Source organism: Myotis yumanensis, unplaced genomic scaffold (assembly GCF_028538775.1).
Source record: "Myotis yumanensis isolate MYYU_CA2020_CCGP unplaced genomic scaffold, mMyoYum1.0.hap1 SCAF_2, whole genome shotgun sequence".
Lineage (NCBI taxonomy): Eukaryota > Metazoa > Chordata > Mammalia > Chiroptera > Vespertilionidae > Myotis > Myotis yumanensis.
The window spans coordinates 36832388-36842665 of NW_027223753.1; the positions used below are offsets into that span (position 1 = coordinate 36832388).

The 10278-nt window shown below is 39.3% G+C and overlaps 1 protein-coding gene across 1 annotated transcript in view; it reads left to right on the plus strand.

Moving 5' to 3' along the window:
• ZYG11A (zyg-11 family member A, cell cycle regulator) overlaps window positions 1–8898 on the plus strand; it is a 33828-nt gene extending 24930 nt beyond the window's left edge. Inside the window, exons 9-14 of the mRNA XM_070403335.1 lie at window positions 1704–1865; window positions 1940–1984; window positions 2895–3089; window positions 6328–6389; window positions 7055–7152; window positions 8735–8898. Of these exons, the coding sequence (XP_070259436.1) occupies window positions 1704–1865; window positions 1940–1984; window positions 2895–3089; window positions 6328–6389; window positions 7055–7152; window positions 8735–8898 (726 nt within the window). The remainder of the gene's footprint in view (window positions 1–1703; window positions 1866–1939; window positions 1985–2894; window positions 3090–6327; window positions 6390–7054; window positions 7153–8734) is intronic.
• Window positions 8899–10278: the final 1380 nt, after the last annotated feature.

The following is a 10278-nucleotide window of genomic DNA, read 5'->3' on the forward strand; positions in this document are numbered from 1 at the left end:
ATGGTATGTTGGAATATCTGTTAATGAGAGCCAGTGGTTTCTTTCAAACTATTAGGGATATAATGGTTATGTTAGTGTTACCCTCTAGCCATACTGACTGTTCATTGGCCTGGAACAGCACCCTTTTTCTTTGCCTGGCATAGGCTCTCCCCCCACCTCTTCTCTGTGTCCCCATTCCTTTCCTGGTTGGCATCCTCTTTTTCTTTTGTCTCAGTTGATATATTACCTTGGTATTGAAACATGGGGTTGAGGGTGCAGATTCTTTTGTGGGTCCTTGTCCTCATGAAGTTTGAAGAATAAACTCTCGGAAAATGCAGATGTTTATTGGAAGCATATACAAATTCCATCTGGGTAGAGGGGATACCCAAAGGAGAAAAGCCTGCTTTCTCTCTCTCTCTCTCTCTCTCTCTAATGGGGAAAAATCCAAAATCTAAAATCTGCTCAATCTCTGTCTCTGGGTTTACAAAGGCAGCAGTTCTTTGTCTGGACCAGACCCTTTCTAATTGGACCTTTCCTTAATTTAGGACCCCCTTGCTTTCCTCATTTGGTCATTCTGCTATGCAGTATTAGTTTCAAAGCTCAAAGCCCACGTGGTGCCCTTCACATATCTATCTTACCTGTTCAGGTTGGAGTTGATTTTTATCTCCCTTATGGCTCTCGGTTGTCTTGGCTGGAGATGTTTTATTATTCCTTGTGGCTCTCCCAGCAACTCAGGTCAGGGCTGCTTTTTTTTTTTTGCTGTGTGTGTGTTTGACATTTATTTTTATTAATTGCAAAGAGAAAAGGATTCAAGTCATAGTTCTTAGTCTGAATTAGTCCTCTAATTCCTTAGGCTTTTTTTTTAAATTTATTGCCTAAAGTTTAATATATGTCTCCTTTTTAGGTCAGGGCTGCTTTTGCTTTACCTAAGGTTGTTTTAATTGCTCAGGCCAAAGATACCTCTGCCTTCCTGGACCCCCTCCTCTTCCTGTCTGCCTAATTAAGCTAGCTAGCTAACCCTTCTCAGTATGGAGGCTCCTCTCTCCCATGTTTTCGAAGTAAATTCTTTTTTTTAAAAAATTATTATTTTATTGATTTCAGAGAGGAAGGGAGAGGGAGAGAGACAGAAACATCAATGATGAGAGAGAATCATTCCATCGGCTGCCTCCTGCATGTCCCCTACTGGGGATTGAGCCCACAACTTGGACATGTGCCCTTGACTGGAATTGAACCCTTCAGTCCGCAGGCTGATGCTCTATCCATTGAGCCAAACCAGCTAGGGCTCTAAGTAAATTCTTTAATGTATTTCCTTCAGAGCATTTACCAGAATCTAAATTTATTTTATGTAGTTGAGAAAAACCATTGTTTTGATTTGTCTCTCTTATCTGAATAAATGTCTGACTTCCAGAAGGTGATGACTAGACATTCTCAATAAATGAATAGGAAAGCTAATACATACTTGACTATAGATTTATTAACAAGCACCAAGAACTAGATTGAAGTGCTCATTAAACTTCAATTTTTTTTTTCCATTTAATCCTCATAGAAACCCTAGGAGATAGATATAATTCATTTTATAGGGAAAAATGGATCACAAAGCTTTTAAATAGTAGAACTTGTTAGAACCCAGGTTTGATTCTATAGCTTTTCTTAACTGTGGCTTTTCTTTTAATGGAATTGAGTTAGTCATTAGGGTATCTCACTCCCTGTCTCTTTGTTTGTAGGAACTTCTAGCAATAGTAAAACAAAAGACTACTGAGAATTTAGATGATGTCACCCTCTTGTTTGCTTTGAAAGCACTTTGGAATCTTACAGATGAGTCTCCAGTTGCCTGCAAGCACTTTATGGAAAATCAAGGACTGGCAATCTTCATTCAAGTTTTGGAGGTAGTAATTCAAGACTAAATTTATATGTAAAGTTCTCTTCTTCATGATAAAGTAACTATATATTCTTTTAACAGACTTTTTCAGGATCATCAATACAAAGCAAAGTACTTGGACTTTTGGTAAGGTTTTTGTTTTAATTCTAATTACTTAAGAAATCAGAAAACTAACATTTATGTTGTACCTACTGTATGCTAGGCACTTTCTTAAGCATTGACATGCATTAACTTGTTCAATCTAAATACCATTGTATATCAGTCATCTATTGCTTTGAACAGACTACAGCTTAAAACAACAGCCATTTTATTTACTTATGAATCTGTGGGTCAACAGCTTGAACTCAGTTCAGCTGTATTGTCATGCGGTCTCCTGTGGAGTTACTCGTAGCTGCAGTCATCTGGTGGCGCAGCGAGGGCTAGATGCGAATGCTGCCCACCTGACACTTGGATGGCAGCCTTGTGAGACCTCAGAGTAGAGTACCCAGTCAAGCCATGCCTGGGCTCATGACCCGCAGAAACTGAGAGAAAAATGTGTGTTGTTTTAAGCCACTGAGTTTGTGGCAATTAGTTACACAGCATAGAAAATGAATACGATATATAAAATAAAAAACTACCTGCCTTCTATTATTACTGTTGAATTTCAAGCTAATAAAACATATCGTAGACTCCTAGGAATATTTAGTATTTGAGTCAGGCCTGGATTTATATTCTAATTCAACCAGGTGTTAGTGTTAACCAGCCCAGTTAGTCTTACTGAATGTCAGATTTCTGCGTTATGACAAGGTAGATGAAAAGACCTTTTTGTTTATCTAGTTCAGTGCCTGGCACATAGTAAGTGCTTACTCAGTTGTTATTGCTGATCATCCTCATGAAGAGGTGGGATTGTGGGTATTAGGCTACATTGAGAGGGAGTAGGATGGAACTAAGTGTTACCAACGTATTTGAGCTGAGCACTAGGAGAGGGAGAGTAGCCGGTTCCTGATTCTGCCCTCCTTTCCTGTCTCTGATCCTGTCTGCTCCATGTGACCTGTAGAACAACGTAGCTGAAGTCAGAGGACTCTCTTCCGAGCTGGTGACCGAAGATGTGGTGAAGCATATCAGCGTCTTGCTCCATAGCACAGCGATGGAAGTCAGCTATTTCGCTGCAGGCGTCATAGCCCACCTGGCATCTGACCCACAGCCCTGGGTGTCCTGTGACCTTCAGAGGACTACTCTTCTCCAAGATCTGGTACAAGAGCCATTCCTCTGCAAAGCCCTGCACAATCTCTTAGAGAAAACCTGTTTGTCCAGATACAAGAGTTTTAGAAACATGTATTCATTGTAGAAAGTGAGAAACATAGAAAAGTATAAAGAAAATATTATAAATCATGCATACCCTACCCTACAAAGCTAATCTCTATTAACATTTTGTTGCATTTTTTCTTTTATAAAAAAGTTACATGCACGCATTGTATATAGCTTATTCCAATTCTCTTTCTCACATTCAGCTCTTTTTAAAGCGATTTCTTTTGGTATTTACCTCCATATCTCTAAATGACATATTGCTCCTTCTTGACTTTGCAAATTTAGGCATTCTCTATCAGTTCATTTTCCCATTCTATAAAATGAAGTTTCTTTTTCTCACTGTCCCTATGCACATCCTTTCTTATACTTGCAAGTACAAATCTCCTTTTGTACCTTCAAATATATTCCATCCACTTCATCTTCTCAGACAGTTCTTGCCCAGAGCCTCTGTGTCTGTCATCTGGTCTGTTTTTTACTTGTTCGTTTTTTTTGTTTGTTTTTTTTTAATATATTTTATTGATTTTTTTACAGAGAGGAAGGGAAGAGATAGAGAGTTAGAAACATCCTTCTAGAAATTCTTTGGTCTCTCTAGTATTGGATTTCCTGCTTCCTGGATTGCATGCCTGCCTGTATTTTGGTGTACTCCCTCATTCTGTTGGACCACATCCTCCAGTAGCTTCTTAAGAAGAGATGCGTGAAATAGAAAATTTGAGACCTTATTCTGAGTATAGAATTTTAGTTTTGAAATAGTTTCCCTTTGGAATTTTTAAGTCATTGACCTTTTGTCTTTAACTTTGAAAGCTTTACGATTTTTGTTCTCGGTGTTTGGAAATCACAGAGGTGTTCCCTCGGTGTGGGTATATTTTCATCTGTTATGTTTGGCCAGTTAGGGGTCCTGAAGCTCATTTCTTTCAGTTCTGGGAAATTTCTTCCTTTCTTCCCCCCATCTCTCTCTCCTTCAGTTCTAGGGAATTTCTTCCTCTCTTCTTTCCTTCCTACCATTCCTCTCTCCTCCTTTTTTTTTGGCGGGGAGGGGGGCGGGTTCGGAAATGTTGGTTCTGACAGATTCATCTTTTCATATCACCCTATTTATCATTAAAAAAAAAATCTTATTTCAACTTCTATTGGATTTTGCATTTTTGCTATTATAATTTAAATTTCCCAGAACCCCTATTATCTCTTTAAAGGTATTACTGATAGTTTAGTGGTTTTGTTTTCAGATTTTATCTTCTGCCCTGACCGGTTTGGCTCAGTGGATAGAGCGTCGGCCTGCAGACTGAAGGGTCCCGGGTTCGATTCCAGTCAAGGGCATGTACTAGTAACTTGTTGCGGGGGTATGGAGGAGGGGGTATGCAGGAGGCAGCTGATCGATGTTTCTCTCTCATTGATGTTTCTAACTCTCTGTCCCTCTCCCTTCCTCTCTGTAAAAAAATCAATAAAATATATTTTTTAAAAAATTTTGTCTTCTTCCAAGGTCTCTGTTTCCTTCAAGTTGGTCTTTTTTCCTATTTCTCTTCCTTGATGTTACAGATTTTCTTAGTGTATGGCGATCCTCAGCTGTCCATTCATACCTAAGAGTGGAGCTGTTCAGGAAGCTGTGTGCTGATGATAGAACTTGTCAACTGCGGGCTTTATAGAGTGATCTGGATTAATTGTGCCTCAGTGTCAGTGTCATTAGATCTTTTGTCCTGAACTGGTTGGGATTTATCTGAAGAATCTTTTATTCTCCTGATTAAAAACCGTAAGCTTGACTGCCAACAGTCTGAAAGTCCACTAGAGGAAGAGAGTTGAGGGCAGGGGAGTCTCAGTATTTTATATTTAGATTAGGGGCCCAGTGCACGAATTCGTTCACCTTGAAAGGAACTGTGGGCTGCGAGGCTGCAGTGGGCACAGGAGTGGGTCTCGGCCCATCCTCCACGCCCCTGCCTGGCCCTTCCCGCCGCCCCCGACCCTGGTCCCTGACCCCCGGTCCCCTGTCTGCCAACAGCCCTGCTCCCGCCACTGCTGCTCCCACCTGCTGACGGCGCTGACCCTGCTCACACCAGCTGACAGTGCAGAGTGATTGGGGCCAGCACCAGCAGCGGGTGCGAGTGGGGCTGGCGCCGTCAGTGGGTGTGAGCAGCGGCTGCTGCCCCAATTGCCCCTTAGGAACAGGGGGAAGTAGAGAACCCCTCAGGGGCATTTGGGGCCAGCAGCTGCCACTTGCACCCGCTGACGGTGCTAAGGGATCAGGACCGGCATCAGGTGCTGGCAGTGGGTACAAGGGGTGGCTCCAGCGCTGGCTGTGGTTGCAAGTGGGGCTGGTGCCGGCAGCGGGTATGGGTGCCAGGTGGGACTGCAGCACGTGGAAACAAAGAATTTTCAGTAACCACCAGAGGCTCGCTCTGATAACAGTGACCAGTGCCCTGCCTTGGTCTGGCGCCCCCGCTCACCTGCTCTATCATCCTGCTGTGGCTTTTGCTTGCCATGTTCCATGCACGCCCCCTGGTGGTCAGGGGATATCATAGCGCCCGGTTCAGTTGTTCTGCTGTTCGGTCTATTTGCATATTAGCCTTTTATTATATAGGATAGGATAGGATTATCACTTTAGCCTCTGTTTTTAGCATGGTAATGCCACCCTTAAATGTTCATGGGTTGCCCAGTACAGGAGGATGAAGGAGGAGATCTGGGAGTCTTGATTCTTTGGTGCTTTTTAACCAATCTCTTATTTTTAACCCCACCTCTAATCTTCCTGAAATTCTTGGTGTGCCAGATTTTTAAATCTCTTCAGGGTTTCTGTTCAAGTTGCTTTGTTTTTTAACCTTCCCCAGTGCTAGATCTGCTGAACCAGTTATCCTTCTCTTTCTGCTTGGTTCCTTGTGTGTTTACCTTTTCTTTTAAAGCATTAGTATTCTGTACACAGGATTGAGGGAAGGAGTGGATGCATGCTCAGGTCTCCATCTTTAAACAGAAGCCCCTTTTTATGGCATTGTTTTCCACATGACTTTGTTCATATTCTACATATTTAATGGTTTACCTAATTGATATTTTGGCAAGAAGGTGTACCTAAATTTGGCTAAGTTATGCCTGTAATTTGAAAATTGTGATTGTTTTAAATATATATGTAATTACAAATGAAACAGCCTATTATGACCTTTTAAAAATGATGGAATACTAGAATCCTTGCTTCTCTTTTTGTATAGTATGTAACCATCCAGAATTGGCCAAGTTCAAGTTGTAAGATGACAGCATTGGTGACCTACAGGTAATTTCATGATGATGTAATGCTCTTCTTAAAGCTTGTCCTCAGTCGACTCACTATGTAGAAGCCATGGCACAGTGCTAAAATAGAGTTAAATAGCCAATTTCTTCATGATATTGGGAAATCACTTTTAGAAAATTTCTTAGACTCACTTTTCCTCATCTGTAAAATGAGGTTGACAGTGTGCAAGGGTAAAGGATGAAATGAGATATTGAATGCATAGTGTTTAACAGAATACAATTTCTTTTTTATTTTTTAAGTTTTTATCCTATTGAATTTGGAAAGGAGAGGAGAGAGGAGAGAGACAGACAGACAGACACAGACACACATTGATTTTATTGTTCCATTTATTTATGCATTCATTGGGTGGTTTTTGTATGTGCCCTGACCAGGGATCGAACCCGCAAACATAGTGTATCAGAATGACATTCTAACCAATTGAGCCAGGGCCAAAATGCAATTTCTTTTATGTTTTAATCTTATTGTTGAAAGTATTACATAGGTCCTCCTTAAAAATGCAGTTTCTTAAATACTAGCTCCCATTATATTTTCAGTAATACATCTGTTTCAGTGAGGAATTGTCTCTAATGGGGAAATGTTGAAAATTATTCTTATATCCCTGATGTTAGCCTCAGTTCTGAATGAACATCTTCTTTGTGCCTTTTTAGATCCTTCAAGGCATTTTTTCCTCTCCTTGGCAACTTCTCTCAACCAGAGGTTCAGCTCTGGGCACTATGGGCTATGTATCATGTCTGCAGTAAAAACCGTATGTATTCAGAACAGTAGTTTTGCAGCTATTATTCAGTATAATGATTAAGTTCAATATGGAATTTGGAAAAACTGTTCACCTGTGTCCTTAATTTAATTCCTTCTAAAAAGAAAATGAAAAAAAAGTTTATTAGTTTTAAAAATAGAACAAAATTGTAATATATTTGGGGTGAATACCAAGTAATATAGAATGTGCCTATTTCCCACAGGCAAGCACAAAGAATAACTTGATAGCTATAGGGAGCATTTGAGATCTTGCTCCCTGGTATATGTTGTCAGTTTGACTCAAATAAACTCATAAAAAATTTTTAAAAATTGATAGCTCTAACTATTATTCAAGATGCTTTTCTATATACATACTATAGTTAGTATGTACTATATATGAATGTGATATTTTTAGATAAAATGGGCCAATTCTGTGCATTCTATTGTATAGTTTGCTCTTTTTACTCAACAGTTTATCATGCAGACTCTCTAGTGACACAAAGATCTGCTGATTTGTGGGAGGCTGGGTGGGTCAGTTGTTTCCCAGCTAGATTAATGTTTTGCTATTTTAAATTCCCCTTTGAGAATTTTTAGCTTATGTCTTTTGCTAAAGATAATTGTAAAATTTTTGGCCTTTATTATAAAAGAAAAATAGGCTGTAATTTAATACTAAAAAAACCAAAAGGTAACTTAAAAAGCCTGAAATAATTATGAGACATACTTTATTCCTAGATGGAAAGACTTAAGGTACAGATGTCAATTTTCTTCAATTTATGGATATAATACAATTGAAGTGAATGAGTAAGAGATGAGTCATCTGAAAATCTAAAGTGTTTGTGTATATATGTACATATGAATAATGACATATGTATGTATATGTATATATGTATTATATATATACATATAGTCAAACTAGGGAAAAATGCACGTGTGGTAAAAGTATTTTAAAAATTGCTTGGCTCATAGCCCAATGTAAAGGTATTTCAATTGTCTTATTCCTTGTCTTTTCTAGTCCTTTGAGGGACCAACTTTATGAACTGATTTTGTCTCTAACTCCCTAAATTAGAATCTAAGTTTCTGTATTACTGAAACTGACAGTCCCTTCCTGCTCCGGAATAGCTGCAGGTTAGGTTATGTACGTTAGGTGTTTTCTTCTCTATATATCTGGCTCCTGGACATTATCTTTACTTTGTACATTCAACTTTGCATCTAAATATTTCTCAGTTGTATTTTACCCAGCATCTGGTGTCTTCAGCTTATCTAATTCATCATATTGCCTGAACCTGAAATGTGTATTAATTTTGTAATAAAAGATGTTCTTGTTCTTATCCCTTTTTGCTAAGGTTAGAGATATGTGAATCATGGAGTTATCTGGAAGTAAACATATTAAAATACTCATCTGTTTGGTCACTACACAAGCCAAGCATTATTTGAGTTTGAATTGACTGTCCTTTTGAATTGACTTATTTTAGATTACTTCTTCTGTCAGAGGGCTTAAAACGTTGTACCCTTGCTTCAAAAAGGTGAATGTGGTGACTTGGGAATCTTTAAAATACCAAATTGTCCATCAAGTTTTTTGCTTAATTTTCTTCCAGCCAGCAAATACTGCAAAATGTTAGTTGAAGAAGAAGGATTGCAGCTTTTGTGTGACATCCAGGAGCACAATGAGTCAGACCCCCAAGCACAGCAGATTGCATCCTCCATTCTTGATGACTTCAGAATGCATTTCACGAATCATCAGAGACTCCCTTTGTGTTGAATGCCCTTTTTAACCTAAGGGGCCTCAGAGGTGCTCTGCTGCTCAAGGGCAGGCAGATCTTCCATCCCGTCAGCCACTGAATGTTGAAACCTATTGTTGGAATTTATGAGTTGGCCATCTTTAATTTATTTTTAAATTTTTGTGTGTATATTTTGATTATATGCATTTTTTATTTTAATTTTTTTGTTGTTAATCTTCACTTGATATTTTTTCCATTGATTTTTTTAGAGAGAGTGGAAGGGAGGGAAATAGAGATAGAGAAAGAGAAACATCAGTGTGAGAGGGACATCAATTAGCTGCCTCCCACACACGCCCCAACCAGGGCCAGGAATCAAACCTGCAACCCAGGTATGTGCACTTGACTGGAAATTGAACCCATGGTCCTTGGGTGTGTGGGCCAGCACTCTAACCACTGAGCACACTGGCCAGGGCGGCCATCTTTTATTAATGGTGTTTGTAAGTTACCAACGATTGTATTTTATGATGGCCATAACCCTAAACCAGGTTGAAATAATTCTAACAATATTCCCTCAGCAATTGTGAAAAATCAAGCCCTGGACTCTGGGAAGACCTGTGAGTGTGTGTTGGAACTGTGCCAGTTACTTTTCTCTGTAAGTAGATACTAAAGTACATTCCACTGTGGATGGAGGAGAAAGAAATATATTTTTTGCAGTTTTTGATATTCTTCTTGTGGCCCTTTCCCCTCAACTTTACACGTTGGACTGAGTGGTATAACATTCTGGGTATGTGGGTTTGCTGCAGGGGCATGGTGAGACAGGATTGAGACTAGTGTGTAGATGGAAGATTGTATGGGAATTGTAAATCTCAGTCCCTCAGAGTTTTAATTGGAGTAGAACTGTGACCAGAACTAAGGAAGAGAAAGAGCCACAAAAAGTCTTTGCCAAAGATTTCAAGAGGTGCTCTTACCCAGCCGGGTGACAAGAAAAATACGGGCTTTTTTGAAAACCAGCCTCTATCACAGTATAAATTGTCAGAAGCTTTTGTGTGTGCCCTTGCAAACCCCCTCTGTAGAATAGAGTATGGACTCCTTTCTTGCCTTATTATTGACAACTAACAAACCATATTTTGTCATTCATGTGTTTTAAGATTTTCAAAGAACAAAAATAAATTCCTTTTTTATTAGCATATTTTAGAACTAGAATTTTATTCTCTTCTTTGACCACACTCTTAACTGGAAGGATATGTGCCATCTTTTGGAATGAAATGAGACTTATTCTAAACAATATTCCAAACTATTGCTCACCAGTGTCCCACTGGGTAAGGGAAATTTGTAGCCTCCTACAGTCCTGAAACTGCACTGTATTTTCTCTCATTCACTCTTGTGCATGATTTCAAAAATCTGTCTTAGCTTCCTGACCC